This window comes from Parasteatoda tepidariorum, chromosome 9 (assembly GCF_043381705.1).
Source record: "Parasteatoda tepidariorum isolate YZ-2023 chromosome 9, CAS_Ptep_4.0, whole genome shotgun sequence".
Lineage (NCBI taxonomy): Eukaryota > Metazoa > Arthropoda > Arachnida > Araneae > Theridiidae > Parasteatoda > Parasteatoda tepidariorum.
Genome location: NC_092212.1, coordinates 49,033,345 through 49,058,045, shown reverse-complemented (window position 1 = coordinate 49,058,045; position 24,701 = coordinate 49,033,345). Strand labels below are relative to the sequence as shown.

At 30.2% G+C, this 24,701-nt stretch overlaps 1 protein-coding gene across 2 annotated transcripts in view; it reads right to left on the bottom strand.

Moving 5' to 3' along the window:
- LOC107445148 (solute carrier organic anion transporter family member 4A1) overlaps positions 1-24,701 on the bottom strand; it is a 75,805-nt gene that overhangs the window by 15,335 nt on the left and 35,769 nt on the right. For both annotated transcript variants that reach the window (XM_043049954.2, XM_043049955.2), the window contains exons 2-5: positions 23,272-24,141; positions 5,440-5,539; positions 4,653-4,774; positions 1,355-1,525 (exon numbers count right to left, since the gene is read on the bottom strand). In XM_043049954.2, coding sequence (XP_042905888.1) covers positions 1,355-1,525; positions 4,653-4,774; positions 5,440-5,539; positions 23,272-23,998 — 1,120 coding nt within the window. In that variant the 5' untranslated portion in view covers positions 23,999-24,141. The remainder of the gene's footprint in view (positions 1-1,354; positions 1,526-4,652; positions 4,775-5,439; positions 5,540-23,271; positions 24,142-24,701) is intronic.

Here is a 24,701-nt window from a genome sequence, read left to right as displayed (position 1 = left end):
TTTTAATAGTTTTACAAATATTGGCAGAAGAAAAAGTATAACTTTTTGTAAAATATAAATCAAGTTACTAAGTACAAGTACTAATACCGTTTATGAAATAGTATTTAGGGATAATTAATACTAATTCATTCATATCAATATTTAATGAATAGGCCAGTTTGTTATTGCAGTATAAATAATACAGTACTTATATATATACCATAAAAAATATACCGCACCTAAATAATATTTTTGACAAATTAATATTTTTGACAAATAGTGTTATATGTGAACAATGTCATATGACAATAGTAATTAATATTTTTGATAAATGGCGTCACATGTCAAAAATATTAATTATTATTAATTACCTTAACTCGCTGTAGTTCATATTATTGACAAATAGTAAAATTTTAGAGACCGGGATAGCCTGGTTGGTAGGGCACTGGATCCATGCACAAGAGTTCATGGGTTCGATCTCCACCGACCGAAGACTCCCCGTGTAGTAAATGGTGACTGATGCACATTAAATCTGTCGAGTCTCAAAGCCCTCTATGTTCCCATAACAAATCAATACCTCTGGGGGTACTGATCCAGGAGCTTCCTTGTCTTCTGGATTGGTTCAAAATTATAAGGCTACGGAGTTGAACATTAGTAGTCGTAAAGCTTAAATTGGGTCGGCTGTTCAACGACGGATATATATACACCGAAGAGCCATTACATTATGAGCACCCTCCATCTATAACAATGGGCTCGACCAGATTTTCATGGTTTTTCGCCCAGGAACAATGTTTTCATGGGGCACATTAGGACCCATAATCCTCATAGAACAATCCCTGACGTCTGTAAGCTACTTGAACATAGTTGCAGACCAGGTTCACCCATTCATGGCAACAGGTTTACCTGTTGGGGATGGTGTTTACCAACAGGATAATGCACCATGTCATAAGGGTCGAATCGTCGAGGAACATTCCAGTGACTTTCAAGTTATGTCTTGGCCCCCAAATTCATCTGACCTTAATCCAATAGAGCATTTGTGGTCCTACTTGGAAAACCGAATTCGTGCTGTCACGCTAACCCCTCGCAATGTGAGGGAATTGCAGCATCAGTTGGTGAGCGCTTGGTACCAGATACTTCAGACTACCTATTAGCACCTTGTGGAATCAATGCCACGGCGGGTGCTAACAGTTTTGCGGGCTAAAGGTGGTCCTACATGTTATTAGCAGGATGGTCATAACGTAATGGCTCTTCGGTGTATATATATAAAAAAGAAGTAAAATTTTGATGTGTCAATAATGTCTCAGGTCAAAAAAAAAAATTTGAAATTTTTGACAAATGGCGCCATATTTCCAAAATATTAATTGTTATTAATTACCTTCTGTCGCTCCAGCCAAACTCAGAAACACAAATGTAGGATTGGTGAGGAGAAATCGGAAGGAAGATGGAAGATCCTTCAGACTGGTACCAAATCCATTTTGGACTGCTTCACTATTTTGTAACTTTTGGTGCATTTCAGTTTTCTTTTCGGCTTTTATTCTTGAAGCTCCTATAGACGTAAAAATAGTTTTTCATCATTGTTCGTGTTGCTAATACATAAGCTCTTCAGAATTAAAATGTAATGCGAGGTCATGCATGCCACAAATGAGATGATATAACTGGAAAAAATCGTCCCAGTTAAATTTTCAGTGGTCGGTAAACTCTAATAACCTAGTAGCTACTTTTTCTCAAACCTAATAAGTCGGTGACCCATATAGATAGGTCCTTTTCATTTAATAGCCACTTTTGTAAAATTCTTTTTGTTTAGATTAAATTATATTAATGAAAATTATATTAAAAAATTATATTAAAAAATTATATTAAAAAAATTATATTAGAAATAATCTACGGCTATAAAAAGTTAATTCAACAATATAAACGTATGACGAAATTTTGTTACAATAATGACTTTAAAGAACTTTATTTAAAAAATATTTGAGGAGGCAAAATGCATTTAATGTGTACCTGGTGAGAAGAGCTTCATTTAAGCTCTTCTCACCAAAGCTTCATAGCTTCATTTTAAAAATATATTTAGAATTATTTGAATTGTTAAAGAACTCTATTTCCGCATAAATCTTTCTATCACAAATTGATGGATTCTTAAGGGATCAAATTTTGAATGAGAACATTAGACATTTTAATGAAAAGTATCTGTTTTCCAAAGTCCTTGATGTACTTTTATCATTAAACAATTTTCAAAAAAAAAAAAAAAAAAAAAAAAAAAAAAAAAAAAAAAAAAAAAAGAAAAAGGGCAATGGGAAAAAATAACTGGTTGTTTATTTAATTTAAGTCGATTTACTATAAAATCTATTATAATAAAATCAAATACAATAAATCACTGAATCACTCCAATTAAATAAATATTTCTATAAAGATTACGGTATAATATTTTACGGTAAAATAGATTTTAAGGAAGAAGCACCTAAAGTGCCGGTACTTTATACCGTAATTTGATCGATCCGGAATCTTTTTACAGGAAGGAACACCAATTTCTGGTTATCGTTTCATCGAATTTCATGGTTAAAGAAACTGATCATTGCTAAATTTCTGAAATACATATTTCACTGCATTTGTAAATTCTGCTATATTGGGTGTACATCAGCTAGATATACATATTAAAGAATAACTGTAATTTTCACAAAAAAAAACTCTATATGAAAAAATACAGTTTTTCTTCGTAAAATAACAATATAATTCTGTAATAATGACAGTACTCAACTGTTTAATAATAGAAAATTCACTTTATATAATAGAGTTTTTCTGTGAAATCAATTGGCACACTTGCTGACAGTTTCTGTAAATTTAATATTAATTTTTCACATTGCAAGGTCAACATACATTACATAAAAAGCTTATAGACCAGTCTAAGCTGACGTCAAGTCACTTATCTGTCCACTGGCAATCAATCAATTATCAATGAGTTGCAGATAGCAACCAACAGGAATACGTTTCTACTGGGATGTGAATATGAATCGTCCAATGATAATGGGGCAAATGGCAATTGATTGGTTTATTCCATTCAGTGATATAGTTCAGCTCCTGGCTTGGACATTTCTATAAACATGTATGTATAGTTACAAAAGTTATTCTGTCATTCAAAGGTTTATTTTTTCTCATATTAGAGACAAAAAAATTTACAACTGTGCTTTTGCAGCAATATTTTAATTTTTTTTAGGATAGCCCATTTTAATACTTCTTATTTTGAATGCTGTTGCTTATCAATTCAAATTAATTTTTAGTTATAGCCTCGAATACTACCTTCATTTTTAATAATTTTGTAATTTTTTCATTTTCTAAATTTTTTTTTTTGTTTTTACGTCATTAGCTGGAGAAAAATGTTCTAACCATTTTCCTTGTTTTTTGATTTTCTAACATTTTCTTTCTTCTTTATCGTCTTTTCTTTGAATTGTGCGTATTTTACTAGTCTATTTAAGAGAAAAAGATAAGGACTCAAAACTGCTGCGTTCTTAAACACTTTCATTTAGAATTATAAATTTTATATTGAATATTTTTTGAACTTAATTATAAAAAGAGTACCACAACTCATGCGAAGTTAGACTAAAATAGATCAGTGCCAAAGCGGTGAGCGACGCAAACTTGAATTTAGAACCAATATTACAGGAACATCATGCGCAGCGTCCAGTAGGAAGAGGAGCTTTGGTTGCTTCTCTTTCATTGAAATTTTTTTTCATTCCAATTTTCAAATTTTCATTAAAAAATGATTTATAATCTTTCACCATTTTCATTGAAAATATAAATTTTCATTTTTAAAACTTGGGATGGAGGGTGCAAACTAGCACATTAAATAGTTGCGAGTTCACAGAACATTTTTCTCTTACTATTGTTTCACTAAGTTTCATTTAAAATTATTCTAAATGTACTTTAAAAGATATTTTAAAAAGACATTGATTTAAAATCATTTAAAAACATGTGAGTAAACCTCAAGATAGGAAGAGAGAGAGAGAGGAAAAGAGAGAGAGAGGAAAAGAGAGAGGAAAAGAGAGAGAGGAAAAGAGAGAGAGAGAGAGAGAGAGAGAGGAAAAGAGAGAGAGAGGAAAAGAGAGAGAGAGACTGAGAGAGAGAGAGAGGAAAGAAGAGAGAGAGGAAAAAAGAGAGAGAGGAAAAAAGAGAGAGAGGAAAAGAGAGAGAGAGAGAGAGAGAGATAGAGAGAGGAAAAGAGAGAGAGAGGAAAAGAGAGAGAGAGGAAAAGAGAGAGAGAGAGGAAAAGAGAGAGAGAGCGGAAAAGAGAGGAAGATAGAGAGAGGGAGGAAAAGAGAGAGAGGAAGAGAGAGAGAGAGAAAGAAGGAAAGAGAGATATAGGAAAAGAGAGAGAGAGTAAAAGAGAGAGGAAACGAGAGATAGAAAAGAGAGAGAGGAAAAGAGAGAGAAGAAAAGAGAGAGAGGAAAAGAGAGAGATAGGGAAAAAGAGTGAGTGAGGGGAAAAGAGAGAGAGGAAAGGAGAGAGAGGAAGAGAGAGAAAGAGGAAAAGAGGGAGAGGAAAAGAGAGAGAGAGTAAAAGAGAGAGAGGAAAAGAGAGAGAGGAAAAGAGAGAGAGGAAAAGAGATAGATCGTGAAAAAGAGTGAGAGAGAGAGGAAGAATGTGCAAAAATAAGTAACATATTTCCCAGCTGTTTTACCTGGAAGGGTTTTCGGAAATGCTGTGAGAGGTATTGCTATAAGCGCACCAATTATTGCTGTAAATATGAATCCAATCCACCAAGCACCAACCCAAACACTGCTGGACGCTGTTAGACCCAACCTGTGAAAAAAAATATATGCAGCTGCAGCGAAAAATATTTATAAAGAATAAACATTTGTATAGTTTTTAAACAAGAGTATTAAGATTTTTTCGAGTCATTAATACGAGATTTATCGAGATTAACAAGTTAAGATATAATATTATGGTGTTATTTCACATAATGATGTTTCTAAAAGTTGCTTAATGAATAAATAAATCTATCTAAATAATTAAAATTAAATCTAAACCTCGTTTCTAAATAAATCTAATTATTGCTTTTTAAATATTGGGTCTAACAAATATGTTGTTGGACGCATTCTGAAAAAAATATATATAGCTTCACAGCGAGAAATATTTATAAAGAATAAACATTTGTATATTTGCTACACAAAAGTATTAACAAATCCTTCGTGTCATTTTTAAGACAGTTATTGTGATTAACATGTTAACATGTGATATCATGATGTTATTTCCCATCATGACGTTTCTAAACATTGCTGAAAAAATATGCTTATAAAACCCGATTCAAATTCTACTTCTGTTTACAAATAAGTAACAACTACTAACAACTACCAACAACTAATTACTAAAACGAGAAAATTTGCTGTTTTTTTTTTCAAAATTAATAATATACTGTTCTTAGTTTGAATTGAGACACTAATCTATAACAAATTGTTTTTACTTACTCTGATGGATCAACACCAATATCTACATAAAGTTTGAGGAATTGTCCTCCGATCAAGTAACCAACCGCTGGTCCAATTACAGCCATTGTATAGTATATGCCTAGAAAAATAATAGCAATTTAGTTAAATATAAAACAGTCAAGCAACTTGCTTAGCATTTCCTTATTTTCAACAAATATTTGGGCTGGGATAGCCTGGTTGGTAGGGCAGTGGGCCCATGTCCGAGAGATCGTGGGTTCGAACCCAGCCGGCCGAAGACAAAAGTGTAGTAAAGTGACTGATGCACGTTAAATCTGTCGAGTCGCAAAAGTCCTCCATGCTCCCATAACAAATCAATACCTCTGGGGCTACTGGATAGGAGATTGATCGTTCTCTGATTCAGGTCAAAATTACGATCTGTGGATGAATGAATGGGTGTATGAATGGGTCCACTCTATAAACGGGTGTGACGTATGGTCTGGCAGAAGTCGAATTATTGGCCATAGATGGCGCCACTGGAAAACAAGAACAATCGCACCCCTTCTGCCTAAACAGGCATACGTCAACAACAACAAATATTTAAAATGATTAAGAAATTTAGTTCACGAGTGTTTATGTTTTCTAATAATTTCTCTTTTCAGAGAAGACTTTTAATATCCTAAAAAGTCTAGAATAAATACATTAAGTACCAAACATGCAAAACCTTTAATTCGTTCAAAGTTTTGATTACTCATAATTTGGGGACATTTTATATTAATATCTGCTCATATTAACTACAATCGCGAAGGCGCCGAGGGATTTATGTACTTGCAAGAAGTCGTTAGGAATGAAGAAATGTAGTGGCTAGTTGTAGTGGTGTAGGTATAGTATTATACCCTTCAACTGTACCACTTTATATATAATGATTATTTATAAATAAGTTGTGACAAATGTGTGCCGATTATGATGGATTACAATAAATTCGTTATTGTTGAAACTGACTATTTTTGTAAATTCAATACCATAATTTACTATCCATTAAACTAGCCAAAATTTTGAAACTTGAATTTGAGTATTTAATGCCTGTCATATAGCTTAAAAATTATTTGAAGAAATATTTTCCCCATGAACAAAAAAAAAAAAAAAAAAAAAAAAAAAAAAAAAAAAAAAAAAAAAGTAAATAAATAAATAAAATTAATAAAATAAAAAATAAAAATAAATAAATAATTAAGTTAATTTGCTAATTTTCTACCAGGTGTAATAGTTGCAATTTTTAAAAGACAAACAATCCCCTCTTTTCTTTTCTTTTTTAAAAGACAAACAATCCCCTCTTTTCTTTTTTTTTTTTTTTTTAAACTAANTTTTTTTTTTTTTTTTGAAAACCCCATCACGTTGGTGCTAACTTGCTATCCTGCATGTAAATAATGTTTTTAATGAGAATTTATTTCAAAACTTTAGATATTATTCAAATAATTTTTTTCTTCGTATAATTTGTATTTATTTTAATTAAATATTGTTTGCCGAATTGTGTAATCTGCATTTCTGATTTTTATTTATATAAATATTCAATGTTTATTTTTTCTCATTAAAGTAAAAAGTTTTTAATATCGGAAAAATAATTTCGCTGTATATATCATAATAGCTGCCATTTGCCGTTTTGTACGTTTTAATAAATAGAAAAATCACATGATACGCAAAATAGAAGTACCAAATATATTTTATTGCAATCAGCAAAAATTTAATAAAAACTTTAAAGATATTAAATTAAGAAAAGTTATAAAGAGCTATAAACTTTTTACTTTTACTTATTTAACAGTACTATTTACATGACGTATTTATTTATTATCCTCTCTTAAAATTATTCTCTACTAATATTAAGTCTTTGATTTTGATTATTATTCAAATTTGATTCTTTTTGTTCAAATTATTTCCTGATTATTATTCAACTTCTTTATTTTACTTTATTATAAAGTAATTTTATATTACGTGTTTAATTACCATTTTAGAATAACGAAATGGTAAACAAATTATGTTTATTTTTATAATTATGTTTATGTAAAATTGTTTCTGGTCAACTTTTATAGCTAAAATAAATAATGAATACAAATTAACCATTTCAGATTATAAAATAATATTAGGAATTAACTTTTTGCACAAATAATCTTTCATCAAAAACTTTTAACGAGTTTTTAGCATTACCAGAAATTAAATATAAATTTAAAAAATAAGGCTATTGAAGAAGATACAACGGAGGTAACAGAAGAATATGATTGGGTTTAAAATGTATCCTAGTCAGTGGAAAGCAAATTTGATCTAAGGCTTTAAAAATATGTTGGGATTTTTTAGTTGACTAATTTTTAAACATCATGTATTTTTTGTCAACAAATCACACTGATAGTAAAGCAGTAGCAAACACGGGCTTGGTTTTAGCTAGCAAAGGCGGATCCCTCTAATTTAATTACCTGTTTGTTACAGTTTCGTTATTCTGGAGAATGCCATAATTTCTCTATATAAAAGCTAAAAAAACGATTTAAAAAAGTTTTGAAGTTAAAAAGAAAACAAATGATATAATGATAAAACCCTTAGTTACCGATTCAAAATATATCTTTCGAGTGTCTTTTATTCCTCCCCCCGAAATCTCGCATATCTCGCATATAGATGGCGACACCATAAAATGAAAAATAATTTCATCCTAGGAAAGATTTATCATTAATCATCCATCACTTCTTCAGAGTTGAGGTCAGATACTTTTACACATTGTTGATATATTTATTGTTGATACGATTTAGCAATTTAAAAATAAATATATTATATGATATTTAAAAGAAAATATTATTTATTATTTTACTTCAAATAATTTTTTTACCATATAATATTTTTTTAAACAAAATATTATATATTATTAAAATGTATACTACAGAACGTAAGATGAAATAAAAAAAAAATATTCTTACATAAAGTTACAATAATTGCATATGTTGATGTTTTTTTGTTTTAGTGAAAAATATCAACTTTTAAGAGGGGGGGGGGAGAGAAGAAAATTGTGATGAATGAGAAGCAATCCCGTGGTTGGTGAGCGCCAAGTTTATTAAATATTTTTTGCTACATCTGGCAACACTGTTTTATGTATTTTATGCAGGGAGAAAAAAAAAATCCTAGTAAAATTATCGTACTGTATAGTAATGACATTTTTGGTTTTCAAAAAAGAAAAAAAACATAATTCTGGTCAATAAAACCAAAACATATGGTATCTAAACCATTCATTTAGTAATTTTCGCGTTCATATGGTAATAGTTTACTGGAAATTGTGGTTTTCAAAATTATAATTCTTATTACCACACATTTACTAAAAAATACAAAACTGAATAGTAAATTTAACCATATAAACGGTTTCAATGCTATGCTTTAATGTATCATGATAAAATTACCAAATTTTAGCACTCTTACTAAATTTTATAACATATTATAAAACCATATAGTATTGCTAACTTTACCAAAATTATTAGCAAAACACTTCGGTAAAGATTACCAACTTCCCATAGAGCCAGAAATACGCTAAATTTTACCATATTCTGGTATTTTTGACCATACTTTTTTCTCAGTGTACAAAATGAATGAAAAACGCCAAGAAGAAAAAACTAAACGTCAGGCAACATCAAAAGTTTCGGCATAACGAACTAAAAAATAAAATGTCAGGTCATGTTGTCGGGATGACTTTTCAAAAAGAATTTTGAAATGACTACTAGTAGTATAATTGTCGCGAAAGTTGTTTTGGCACGAGATTTTGTGAGGAAACCCAGATTATGTTCTATTTCGAGAACCAGAGGAAGAATTTATCAATTGGAAGAGCATCAACCTTCACACAGATAGTGAGACCATTTATTAGATTTATGTGTCAGTTTATTCCCTGGCAGTTGACAAGTCGTCTTATTTGGTGAGCACTTTGGGAAATATGACATACAGGTGAAAAACCGGGTCTTTTTGATAAATGATACAAATGTATTTTATATTTAAGATTCATAAAGGAAGCTTTTTGTAAACAGAATTCATCTGTTCCAATAACCAATTTTTTAGTATTTTTTCATGGCATTCTATTGAAAAGATGAGGAGAAAATTTTTTTTAATCTTAGTACATTCCTTATTACTTTTAAAAAATTTATAGTTGTTATTAAAGAGACTTGACAAATAGGGGAAAAACCGGGCCCTTTTGATAAGTGATATTGATCAGTGGTTACCAGCTGTTGGTCCGAGAACTAAAATATATTAGTTGTCATTTTTCTGCGGACAATTTTCGTAAAAATTTTATATGGGTTTAAAATACTTTTCTTGCTTAAAAAAACCTAATTTCTAAATTTCTGTGAAATTTAACATATCAACGGGGTCAGGTTTATCAGGTTTTGCATCCAAGAAAATATTTATTCAAATACAAAATTAATCGTGTATGTTGCTCGTTTTTATTTCGTTTTTTTTTTGTATTTTGTGAATATAATTTAGCAAGTGCGTATCAGAAATTTTCTCGAAGAAAATCTCCGATTTAACGTTTTGAAATCACTCATTTTGGACGAAATTATTTACATCTGTAAATTTTAAATTTAAAATGTAAACATCTATTCTCTGGCGGTTGCAGCAGACAAATGTCAATTCTCTCACTGAACATTTTGTGTGCTACTATGTAAGTTTTAATACCAACCTTTTTAAAGTTTTATATTTAAGAAATTAGATATTTGTTGCACATTAATTGTTTAACAAATAGGTGCACATTAAAGTTATTGTAGCCAGAATTTTTAAAATGCAATTAAATATTTTTAAAAATCTACTTCTTATTTTAATTTGTAATTCAATACTTTTGTTTTGTACAACTTGATAAAAATCTGACAGCAATGTTTAACGTTTCTACAAACATAAAAGAGTCCTATATAAAATTTTGATAAAGTTGCGACCTGCCGTTTGACTGGTGTTTTTAATTGTGGCCCCCGGCCTCATGTAAGTTGGAAACTCCTGATATAGATGTATTTTAAATTTAACATTCATAAAGAAAGCTTTTTTAACACAGAATTGATCTGTTCCAATTACCAAATTTTGCGCATCTTTTCATGAAATTGTATTGAAATGAGAAAAAAACTTTGTTTGTAATATAAGTACGATTCTTATTTTGTTAATTTCCAGATCAATCGGTTTCTGCTTCGTTTTTCTAAGGATTTAAAGGGGAATGGATTGGTCATGTTCTACGCAAACCTGAAAAATTTAAAACAAATTTTTTTTTGATTGGAACCCTCAGGGCAATAGAAAAAGAGGAAGACCTAAAAATAACGTAGAGTAATATGATTGTAAATGAATTAAAAACAATGGGAAAGACATGGACAGAGGTAAGATATATGGCCACAAATAGAGTGAGATGGAAAACTGTGGTAAAAGCCTCGTGCTCCAATTCGGAGTGAACAGGAATATGTATGTGTACATTTCTCATCAATTTCGATAATTTTATAGTTGTTATTAAAGAGACTTAATCAGAGAAAAAGTTAAAAGGGCCTAGTCGTAAGCATCTTAAGAGGACGCTATAAGGCGGGATAAACTTTTAATGCAAATTCCGTTTCACTTCCATTGGTATATTAAAATTTAGCGTGCTTTGTTCCTTGCGCCACTGCAACTCACGTGTTTTATTATGAAGAAATTGTGATAGTGAGAATTTCGATTCATTTTGGTATCAATTTGACAATAAAGTTGAATCTCGGTTTCATTTAGACGATGTTCAAAGTTATAAAATAATTTCTGAAAAGTAAGAGCAAGTATAAAAAACAATTGTAAGATGATTTGAAAAAAAAGGTAAGGTAACGGTACGCAAAACAAAATGACAAGAATTGGAATATGAGTTGACTGTTTTAATTTATTTATCATTAGTTTGAAAAACAGAGAAAAGCCGTTTTGTTAACAGAAAAGCTTTAACCCATCAATTAAGATTACAATTTACAGATAAAATTAGTAAAAAAGAAAAAAAAAAGAAATTTTTACAAATCGTGGACAACGATTAAAAACAGAAAAAAATGCATATCTTTCTGTAACAGTTTTTTCCCGTGAAAATTTTTTTTCCTCCTGTAAAATACAGTTATTTACAATGTAGATGAAAGGGAATTTGATATGAAGGATTTTTCCCGCTTTATAATGACTTTTTAAAAAATGTTATGCATGGGTTATAAAAGGTAAAAACACATACTCGTAGAAATCGTAAAGTAATGGGCTAATTTTGAACAACCAAAAGTACGATCAGGACTCTTTAGCCTGATTCAAAACGTTTGAAAAGAGATCCAAATTATAAATTATATTTTCGCTTAAATTTGATTTGATTTGTATATAATAAGATTCAAATTTTCCGCACGAAAATAGGTCATTTTAAGGCATGTATGAATTTAAAAAAATTTCTTTAAAGAAGCAGTAATCATTAAAAGAACCAAACCCAGCCCTCTCAAAAGTTAATCCATGACTATTAAAAAAATATTGTTCTAAATCAAATAAAGTACAGATTTCAAAATATGGCCTTTTTCGGAATTTCGCAAATTTTTTATTAAGTAGCGGCACCTTAATTAGTTTAAAAATTGCCCTAATGGCACCCCATTCATATAATTATAATATTTGTCAGAGTTAAAATATTTACATAAAAAATATATTTCATAGACTTTAAAACGGAAGCTATGAAAGAACGTGGTAAGAATTAAAATATAGTTAATACAAATCAAAAGCCACTCAAGTACTTTATTTGGAATTAAAACACAGATAACACAGTAACTTTGAAGCTAAAGTTGAATTTTCATTTTTTATTGGTGGGCATAGAAAGGTAGACTAATTAATCTTTTTTTGTAAATTTAGTCGAAATATTAGTCGACAAAGTTGTTTCCTTAAGGATTGAATTAAAGCATTCCAAAAACTTTACCAAAAAAAAAAAAAAAAAAATCGCATTTTTTAGCTTTTACAGTAAGCCACCTTGTTTTTGCCTTATTTTTATTCTAACTTCCATTCTAACCTTCAGGCCAACTTATAACAAGTGTTAAAGAAAGTACATGAAAGCCTGAGCAAATAAACCTTGTTTCAGTGATGGTCACAAAATCTAAAATAAACATTACGAAGGTGAATTTATCCTCGGTTTGAGAACGCTTTCTACTCTTTATTTGCAAATGATTATTCATCTCCGATTTCCGAAAGTTTTTCCAGCCTTGTTTTGTAAAGGCAGATTCTATCTTTATATAAAAGGACTGTTTATTGTTAATTATTGCTTTATTGAACTTACATATATTTGCAGGCTTGTGTGCTCAATTTAGGCTTATTATCCTTTGTCATGTAGAAAGACAGATAGACAGAAAAACAGATTCAGAGAAGGAAATCACGAATACATCCACGGTTACGGCGGGATTCGAACCCGCTACCTCCACGCTTTCCACAGTGTTTGGAAGGCAATACCACTCGTGCAGGGAGGTCTTGATTGTTTATGAAAGCTTAACGCGAATCTCATAGCGCGTGAAGTGGAATATTTAAATTTAACACTGTTTCAAGCTTGCATGGTTCATTTATAAATCATGCTTGGCTTTGTGATAAAGGTTGTTACTGGCATAATCAACCTTACACTGCTATCTGAGTACTATCAACATTCGGAGGTATCGTGAAATTCACATTGAAAGCACACTCTTTGTTAAGTGATCTAATATACAGGGTTATTCATAATTGCCTCCACCTGTAAACGCCATTTTTCTTTATTACAACTGGTTTCAGTGGAACATGTTACTGCCATCTACCGGCAACTGCTTAAATTAAAACTTGAATACTTTCGAAATAATTTCATATGTTCTTTTTTGTCATATTCGTCTTCGTTTTTTTACTATAACGCTTCGAAACCCCGGAGGGAATTATGAATAACCCTGTACTATCTGTGTTTTAATAAATATATAATTTTTGATTTTTAATTTTTTGTAATTAATTTCTCAGCTAGAATAGAAGAATTTAGTAATTTAGTTAAGTGGAGGATTACTCGGTAAAGAAAATTTACCAGCCCCATAAATTAAACATGGCAATTTTAAGAGACATTCCATACAAAACTGAGAGTAATTCTCATGTCAAGACCGTTCTCATACCAAGATCATGTGTTAAAGATCGTTTTTACCACACTCATTTAAGAACTTTGAATTCCAGGTATGTATAACATGCATGAATTTATAGTAAGACATTGGATTAAAGAATGAGAATTGGCTTTCTGACAAATAGTTTTCTTATTTGTTGCTTAGCGTTAATATAGTCATTGTATTGAGATAGATTATATTTAGAATGAGATTCAATGCTGAGTTTTAATTTTAGCATGATAACGAAACATTCCCTTTAATCTGAGCATAGACTTTCGATGGGAAAACGCTCCCTGGTGGGCTAAATAAAGCATTTCGTTGACCGGTTGGCTGCTAACATAATTTTTTTAGCATTTTAAATTGATAATTACTCAAAACAAAAAGGCAATTAATTTATATTTGCATGTTAAAGTTATGAACTAATGTCTGAGATAAGTAACCACGAAAAAATTCACAAATTTTCTTTACGCAAGGAAAGTATAAATTATTTTTCAATGTTTAAAATAGTTTTCGTGATGAAGACATGACTTTATCGCATTTACATAGAAAAATATGATAAAGAGGCTAATATTTGTTCGTGAATATCAATAAGTCATGGTAATTGATTAAAGAGCTATAATCTCATTTATTGTAAAACTTAAAGGAAATTATTCAAAATAAAATTCATTGGAATAAACTAAAATTAAAATTAGAAATTGAGTGTAAAAAGATGAAGCAAAAAAAAAAAATACTTAAAATAATCGTTAGCATTTTTTATAATTCTTGTTCAAAAATTATAACGTGACTTTAACATAGATAAACCAAACGTGATATTAACAAAACTAATACAATGACCTAAACGTCTCTGATCAATTTGTATCATAATTAACCTGAGAAAAAATTACGGTCGAAACTCCCAGAATATAGTTAAAATTTATCGTGTTCCTGACTCTATGGGGAAAAAAAACAAAAAAAAAACTTGGTAATTTTTCCGAAGCGCTTTGGTAATAATTTTGGGAAAATTAACTATAAACTATAGTTTTATAATATGCGATAAAATTTGGTAAATGTGGTAAAATTTTGTAATTTTCTCAAGATACCTTAGAGTATGGCACATTCTTCCAATTTGTACTGTTTGTTAAATGTGCGGTAATAAGAATAATAATTTTAAAAACCAGAATTTTCGGTGAATTCTGAGCTGAAAAATTACTAAATGAACTGTTTAAATACCGTATATTTTGGTTTTATTAACCAGAATTAGGTTATTTCCTATTAGAGATGTCATTACCATACAGTAAGATAATTTAACCAGTGTTTTTTTTTCTCTGTGTTTTCTGAACTATAAAAAAAGAATAAAAAGCTTAAAGTATTTTGCATCGCTCAAATTTTAAATTTTTTTAAATCTGGTGATTTATTTATACTTTTAATATGACATTATTTCAATCTCTAAACGTTATCAATTGTATTTATTAAACATTGTTCAAGCTTAGTATTATTTGTATTCTACTTTTACATACTTTATTGCGGTATTCACTGTTATTTTTGAATTTTATAATTTTATTAATTGCTGCCGCAATCACTAAAATTCATAGGTGCAATTGGCATGATTTTCTCTGAATTACAAAACCAGGACCTTTGTTGAGCGAATCTAATTTATTGCTTGTTTTAAATTCAGAAGGTTACGAATAATTTTTTAAAGACAGGAACTTTCACAAAAAATCTGATTTAACTCTTAATTACCATACACATTTACTCTATCCTCAAACGTTTCACTTCATTGTTTTTATTTGTATAAATTTTATTTACGTTTTCAGAATGCCCAAAAATGAGCGCGAGATTAAGGTATAGTTTTGTGTAACAGGAAAACTTTATACATAAGGAAATAATTATTAAATCACGTGAAAATTAACCAATCTATAGTAAGGTAACACAAGAAATTTGATTTAAATCAACGTCGCTAAAACAGTGTTAACAACAGAAAGTGAATTTTCCAAGATATTACATAGGGAGACGTTACTACACTGGTTCAAAATAGCTTTTTTTATATCAGCTAATCCAGCAAAGTTTTAATCGCAAAGAAAATTTAGGAAGAATTAAAAAGGGTTAAATCCACTATAAGGTTTATTTCTTTGCCACCAGCTGGTAATGGACAGGCAATTGGGGTGCCAAATTACACAGAATATTATTATGTAATTATTACTGGAGTAGAGCTAATATTTACAAAGGAATTCTTATACCACTGTAAGTATTACTGTGGTAGTGCTAATATTTATACTGACTAAGCTTACAGCTGAGTCAACTACGTGATAGGAAATTTGCATAGCAATCGATATTTTTTCATTTCGCTTCTTTACATGGCTAGAACCTTATTATCTTTTTAATCTACGCTAAATGATGGATAGCCAGATTGGATGAAATATTATTATATAATTACTCTAAGTATTACTGGTGAATTATTTCACTAAAAAGTTTTTATATCACGTGAGTAGCACTATACTATACCATTATTTAATCATATAATTGTTTCACTAACAATTTTTATACCACGTGAGTAGTACTATACTATACTAAACCATTATACCACACTATTATATATATAGTGCTATATACCACTGTAAGTAGTGTAATAGTGCTTATCTTTTTACTTACTAAGCTTACAGCTTTGACTTATAAGTTCGGCTTCTGATATGAATTTTGTGTAGCAATCGATATATTTTTTTTGCTTCTTCAAATGGTTATGACCTTATTATTACTATATTTAATCTATAGTAATTGGATAAATGATGAGGTACGAAGAGTTGAATCAGTGCAGGAAACAGACAAAAAGTGAACTGAACTAGCTCCCCAAAACAGCTAGTAAATAATAACAAATAATTTATATAAATTAAAAGAAAATGTATTAAAAAAAGCTTACACTATTTGGTTATAAGAGCTTTAAATTATTTTGCGACTAAATAACAAAGTGTCGTTTATATAAATTCTAGAATCTGCAGTACTGAAAGCGTATTTCTACAATCGCTTAATCTCTAGAGTTCCAAACACCGATATTATCCCAATACGAACTAGTGTCATAATTTTAGGACGAGGGCTCTTAAAAACAAACTGTAATCGAAAATGTCCTCCATCCCCAGCTGATGCCTCAGTGCTCTCTCAANTATAATGCATGTTTCACTAAATGTGAGGTAATAAGAATAATAATTTTAAAAACCAGAATTTTTGGTAAATTCTGAGCGGAAAAACTACTAAATGAACTATTTAAATACCGCATATTTTGGTTTTATTAACCAGAATTAGGTTCTTTCCTATCAGAAATGTCATTACCATACAGTAAGATAAGTTAACCAGAATTTTTTTTCTCTGCGTTTTCTGTGCTATAAAAAAGAATCAAAAACTTAAAGTATTTTGAATTGCTCAAATTTCATTAAATTTTAAATCTGGTGATTTATTTATACTTTTAATCTGACATTATTTCAATTTCTAAACGTTATCAATGGTATTTATTAAACATTGTTCAAGCTTAATATTATTTGTATTCTACTTTTACATACTTTATTGTTGTATTCATTGTTATTTCTGAATTTTATTCATTGTTTCTATAATGAATAAAATTCATCAGTGCAATTGGCATGATTTTCACTAAATTACAAAACCAGGACCTTTGCTGAACGAATCTGATTTATTGCTTGTTTTAAATTCAGAAGGTTACCATCGGTGCAATTGGCATGATTTTCACTAAATTACAAAACCAGGACCTTTGCTGAACGAATCTAATTTATTGCTTGTTTTGAATTCAGAAGGTTACGAATAAGTTTTTAAAGACAGGAGCTTTCACAAAAAATCTGATTTAACTCTTAATTACCATACACCCATACACATTCACTCTATCCTCAAACGTTTCACTTCAATGTTTTTATTTGTATAAATTTTATTTACGTTTTTAGATTGCCCAAAAAATGTGCGCGAGATTAAGGTATAGTCTTGTGTAACAGGAAAACTTTATTCCAGCAATAAACCTACATAGAGGAAATAATTATTGAATCACGTGAGAATTAACTAATCTATAGTAACGGCGCTAAAACAGTGTTAACAACAAAAAGTGAATTTTCTGAGATATTACATGGGGAGAAGTAATACACTGGTTCAAAACAGTTTTTTTTATATCAGCTAATCCAGAAAATTTTGTTTTAATCGCAAAGCAAATTTAGGAGGAATTAAAAAGGGTTAAATTTTTTGCCACCAGTTGTTAATAGACAGGCAATAGGGGTGCCAAATTACACGGGATATTATTATGTAATTATTACTGGAGTTGAGCTAATATTTACAGCGGAATTCTTATACCACTATAAGTATTACTGTGGTAGTGCTAATATTTATACTGACTAAGCTTACATCTCAGTCAACTAAGTTCAGCTTCTGATAGGAAATTTGCATAGCAATCGATATTTTTTCATTTCGCTTCTTTACATGGTTATAACCTTATTATCTTTTTAATCTACGGTAAGTGATGGATAGGCAATAAAGGTGACAGGTTGGATGAAATATTATTATATAATTACTCTAAATATTACTGGTGAATTATTTCACTAAAAATTTTTTATACCACGTGAGTAGCACTATACTATACTATTATTTTATCATATAATTATTTCACTAACAATTTTTATACCACGTGAGTAGTACTATACTATATTAAACCATTATACCACACTAGTTTATATATAGTGCTATATACCTCTGTAAGTAGTGTGATAGTGTTTATCTTTATACTTACTAAGCGTACAGCTTTGACTAATAAGCTCGGCTTTTAATATGAATTTTGTGTAGCAATCGATATATTTATTTTTTGCTTCTTCAAATGGTTATGACCTTATTATTACTATATTTAATCTATAGTAATTAGATAAATGATGAGCTACAAAGAGTTGAATCAGTGCAGGAAACAGACAAAAAGTGAACTAAACTAGCTCCCAAAAACAGTTAGTAAATAATAACAAATAATTTATATAAATTAAAAAAAAAATGCATTAAAAAAAAGCTTGCATTATTTGGTTATAAGAGCTTTAAATTATTTTGCGACTAAATAACAAAGTGTCGTTTATATAAATTCTAGAATCTGCTGTACTGAAAGCGTATTTCTACAATCGCTTAATCTCTAGAGTTCCAAACACCGATATTATCCCAATACGAACTAGTGTCATAATTTTAGGACGAGGGCTCTTAAAAACAAACTGTAATCGAAAATGTCCTCCATCCCCAGCTGATGCCTCAGTGCTCTCTCAACAAACAGCACTCCATCTCCAAGTCCTATCTCTTTCCATTAGCATCCTAATGAAGGCTCGCGTCCCCAATTGTTGGCGGCGCCAATGCAGATAAACGACCAATTCGCTGAGCTTTGACTATCTCTACTGTCGTGTGCCAAGCTGTCATTGAAATAACCCAGGATGAGGCTATAACAAGGAGCACTGACTTTGTCAGAATGGTGATGAGATTTTTTTTTGTTGTTTCATTTAAAAGGACTGTTTTTCTACAACATTCTTTTGGAAGATAAGCTTCATCGAGGGATGTGATTTTCAGTTTTTTTTTCTAACTTTTTTTCGAAGAGGGGGAAGGTTTGTGTCTGTATTTCATGGTGAGCGTGTGTTGTTAAATAGTGTTTCAAATGAGAAAAGTTTTATAGATGAACAGTAAAGGAAATTTAAGAACTATTTAAAATAAAATATTTTTTTCCAATGCCCAGCTGGAAAATGACCATTTATCATACAGGTATCTGAAGGGCAGATTTGTTGGCCACTCTTATAGGGGCACCATATTACAGAGAAAGAAAGAACATCCATGCCTTGCCCGGGATTCGAACTCAGAACTTTTCTGATGCAAGGCCTGTTCCCTGACCCCTACACAGGCTGTTAGGCATTTCAAATAGAATATATAATTTGCGAAAAATCTCTATGGAATTATAACTTAAAACATACACACCATATCTTCATTGAAGACATTTAATTACAGGAGTAAATAAGGACGGAATTTAAATGTGTGATGAATGAATATGTGAAGGAATGAATGATCATCCTACATTTATATTTTATCCGTATTTTCTTTCTTTATCAAATATGTTCAGTAACGACTTGAAGAGATTGGAAAGTGTGAGTCTGTACTCCATGGTGAGCGTGTGTTGTTGAATAGTGTTTCAAATTTGAAAAGTTTTATAGGTGAACACTAAAGGAAATTTAGGAACTATTTTAAATAAAACATATAATTTGCGATAAGTATTTTTCCAATTATAACTTAAAACATATACCATATCTTCATTGAACACATTTAAAAAGAAGAGAAAATATGGACGGAATTTAAATGTGGGATTAATGAATATGTGACGAAATTAATGGTCATCCTATATGGGCGAATCTCAGGAATCATTAATCGAATTCGATTTATTCTCTAGGTTGTCCAGACCGTAACCCTGTTAAACCGTAACCTCAGGATTAATTAATTGAATTTAACATAATAAGGGCATCAAAATTTTCGATGTTCACGATTAGTTTCTGATATTTTATACATTTTCAAACAATTCTGGAGGTGTAAAAATAATGTGCCTATTCTTTTTTATTATCAAAAGTTAAAGGTTTTAGAGATTTGCACATATTTATATTTCATCCGTATTTTTTCTCTTTATTAAATATGTTCAAAAACGACTTAAAGATATTGGAAGGTGCCGTATGACAGAATTTTTTCGAGTTTAATGCGGCAAACTTCCCTAGCATTAATATTCTTCTTTAAGATACTTTTGACTATAACAGTTACTGATTTGTAGTAACAGAAACGTTGTGTTAACAGAAAAAACTATAGAATAAAACTGTATAAAAAATTTGAATTGTAAAAGTAATATTTTTTTAAATTCCAATGTTATAGGCGCTTTCTCGCATTTTGTACTAATTATTTCCTATTCTAATCCTAAAGTCTTCCATGCAATTATAACTTTAAGCCTATCCTAAAAGTTTATTAATGCATTCAATAACAAGAGAAAAAACAAACAAAATTTAAATGGCGGATGAATGAATATGTGAAGGAATGAATGATCATCGTACATTTAAATTTTATCCTTTTTTTCTCTCTTTATTAAATGTATTCAGTGATAACTGGAAGGTGGCACAAGTTTGATAATTTAAGAAATTGGTACGAATTCTGCTCTCAACTAGCACCGACCACAATGTTGACGTAAAGTATTCTCAGTGATAGACGGATCATGGGTTAGAATCAATTTTCCGCCTGGCTAACCGGGGGAGGTTTACTTGGTTTTCTTCTCCATGTAACGCAAGTTTGGGTTAATTCCACAAACAATTTCACCATGATGGCTAGTTTGTCCCGATATTTATTCAAGAGTTCCTTGTCTTCTAGTTTGGTTTAAAACTACTAGGTTACGGAGTTAATAATTGTAAATTCAAAATTGGGTTTGTTCAACGCCAGTTATAGAATAAAATAACGGTTTGGAATGTGTTTAAAGTTCTAATTGCGTAAACATTTTTCGCAAATTATGGTTAATTTTCACTAAAATTTTTTTTTGCACAAATAGTTTTCGATAGCAAATACTTCCTTCTCCCACATTCCTTAATATAAATAGTTATCAAACTGAAACAAAACCTTCCCTGAATAAACAATTGGGGCCGTATTTTCCTGAAGGTGGCTTGCACTCAGTATTATAAGGATAAATAATCTAGATATGCCAGAAAAATATTTATTTGTTCAGAGAAAGTATATTTTTTCCGTACCTTAAAATATCGATTGTGCTAATCTATTTAAGCACGGGGAAAAAATTCTGGAAAAATTACAGTACTTGTAAGGTAAGGATATTTCTAGTACAATATTCATAACTCTAGTAATAAAATCAAAATAAGTGATATTTAAACCATTCATCTGATAATTTTTCGTTTATATGGTAACGGAAATTCCGGTTTTCAATATTATAATTCTTATTACCACACATTTTCGTAAAAATACAAAACTAATAAGTAAATTTAACAGAGTAAATAATTTTTTTGCCATGCTCTAACCTTTTGCCTTAAAAACCCTTTTTTAATGTTAAAAGTTATTACTAAAAGCTCTTCGGTAAAAATTACCGTGCTTTTTGCTGCTCCCATAGAGAAAGAAACACGGTAAATTTTATCATATTGTATTAGTTTTGACCATACTTTTTTTCTCTGTGAGTATTTAAGGTTTAGATGGGTTCTTAAGGCTAAAACTATTGAAATTGCATGTTATCATGTGATAATACGATTATTAAATTAAAATTTATTCAAGTGCTTTCTTTATTTTGAGCACAGTAAATTTAAGTTTTTAATTTTAACATGCAGTGCGATAGATAATTAGAAAAAGGAAAGTGATATATTTGATTTGCAAAAAACCAAGTACTTCATATTGAAAAGTCTGCATCACATCAATTTGTGAGAAAATAATTTTTCTGTTTTCGAAAGTCTTTTTTTATTTGCGCTTGAGTTCACTCTCAGAAATAAAAATTTCATTTTTGACGACTTTTCAATCCCTGAGAAGTATTTCGTCAATTTTGAGAATCATTTCATCACGAAATTACGTAATTACGTCTTGCGAAAAACGAAGTCTCAAATGTAAGACGAAAATGTTTCTTTAACTCGAAACCTCATCGTTGTGCACAGTGGAAAATTAACTAGAATGATGAAACTAGAATAAAATTAGACAATCAAAAGTAAACTTTATAAATAGTTGCGATAAAACTATTTTTACCCTCATAGTCTTAGACAGGATAGAAAATCTTTTATATATTTAGAAAAAGTCAGGAATTTGGGAATTAAAAACAAAACAAACTGATTCGTTTTCCTTAAAGCCATAGTTTCTTCTTTTTCTTTGTTATCGATTGCTAGGAACAAAAAAAAATTTCTGTCCCATGAAATGTTTTAATGGATCTTGGATATTTTCACGTTCTTGATATCAAATCTGCAATCGGTTTCACTTTCCAAGCTAGTTTTTCTAAACGAAATATTTATTTATTTTTTAGAAGTGTACAAGTTTAAAAATGGTTTTTTATAAAAGGGTATTGCATGAATGTTGCAATAAACTTTTAGGGTAGTTAAGATACTTTATAAGGATTTATACTGCGTAAAAACTAGAAATGTCCTAGAAATGTCCTCCTAGAAATCTCCTAGAAATGTCTTCATAGGGACGCTTCCCTATTATTAACTGTCTCTTCATGAGCTTTTGAACAGGTCATATTATGGTAGAGCCCCTATCCGCGTACGACGATATTTCTGGGCATGGGTTCCTATGCAATTTCAATCCTTATTATGTGCCCAAACACTCCTAGAAGTTTGTCGTAACAGTTATGTAATCCCCTGTTACAGATAACGTTTTTAAACTTGACTGTTACAACAAAAAATAGACTAATAAAGTTTCATTTTAAAAATTCTGCGGCTTTAGGAGCGAAACCAATTTTAGAATTGAAATCCTCACAATAAATTTGACAAAATTAAGCATTTGTATGAAAGCAAAACGAAAAGTTTGCTTCCCAAAATTATTTATTCTTAGCTATATAACAATATTAAGTACCAATATTAATAAAATTAATCAGTCATAATCGATGGATCAGTGGAAACCTTTGGGTTGATCAGGGAAGTACCAGGAAACTAATCTATAAGCCATAACTAAGTAATCAATTTATTTATTAGTTTATCGCTACCTGCACTATTACTATTTGTAATTATCTTACATTATTTCAGTTAAGAAAAAGCATTAGAATTATACTAAAAAAATCTGAATTATGATGACTTACCCAAATATACGGATGACATTTTCGTGGGAACATTTTCATCTAAATAGGTGCACCCTAACGTATAAAATGGTGCAGCACCTGCTCCATGAAGTAACTGTCCTAAAAAGAATATATATTTGTACTGAGACAAATAAGACATGTTCTCAGATGAGCAGTCCATGGAATTGTTCGTAGCAGAACACAAGTCTTCTTGCTCCTGACTAAACGAATAATGACCGGACATGTAATGAGGTAGTGAGAACACGAAAGATCCCAGAGCCAAGACCAGGACACCAAAACCAATAAAAACTGGCTTGCTTCTGGTACCACCAAAGTAACTCACTGGTATAAGGCACAGAAACGAAGCTATATCGTATCCTCCAGCAATAAGTCCCGATTCCGTGCTACGCAACTGATACCTTCTCTCGATTGTTGTTATGACAACGTTTACAAAACCATTTACAATGACTCCTTGCATGAAACCTGCCCAGCATAACCAAAAGAGGACCCAGCGAGCTGAACGGAATTTCTGTAATTTGGACGGTTGCAATGGACCCCAGCCACAAGGGCCTCCCATGTCATCGTCTTCTTCATCATCTTCAAATTTGTCCTCAACAGCTCGCGAAAAGTTTTCGAGGTTGTAAGTTTGCGCCACCAGAGGCTCGTGGCTGTGAGATTCATGCATATCGTATGCATCATTTATGGATGAACTAGTCCGTATCGTTTTGTGGTTGTTATCAGTTTTCATGATTTTTTTTATTATTATTATGATTTAGTGATGGAATTTTCTCTGATCATTGTAGCAACTGTTCAGAAGATTCTAATTTCCATGTCATTTTGGTGGGGCACACAAATAACGGGCGAACCAAAGTATTTCCGGTTGAAGCATTTCTAGAAAGAACAAATAAAAGTCTTTTAATGAAGTATTTAAAATACATTGCTGCATAAACTACAAATATTATAACAATGTTTTAAATTTACTTGTTTCTTTATTACTATTGCCTTTAAAAATTAATGCAATAAAGCACTGCAGGTAGAAAATTTGAAATATTTAATCTGAAAAAATATTTATAATAGGATTGCTTGAATAAAAAATTAAATTTCAGCAAAAATGAACTTAAACTGGATTATGTATTTAAAAAATTAAATATACACATCAAATTAATATAATAGTTTATTGCAAAAAAGTGTTCGAATTACAAGAGTTTTCAGATATAACATATCAAAGTATTCCTTGACTAAAAAAATATTTTGTGTGCTACAACTTAAAAACGTAAGAAAAATAGCACTGTGATACATTTTTATTGATATAGTTTTGCTTAGTCAAAAGTAGTGTTCTGATTAATTTTAAACTGTTGTAATTGTCATAAATTAAACATTATTTCTGAAGTTTATAACTAACTTTTTGTTAAAAAGTTTGCACAGCTATAAATATTTTAATGACGTATACT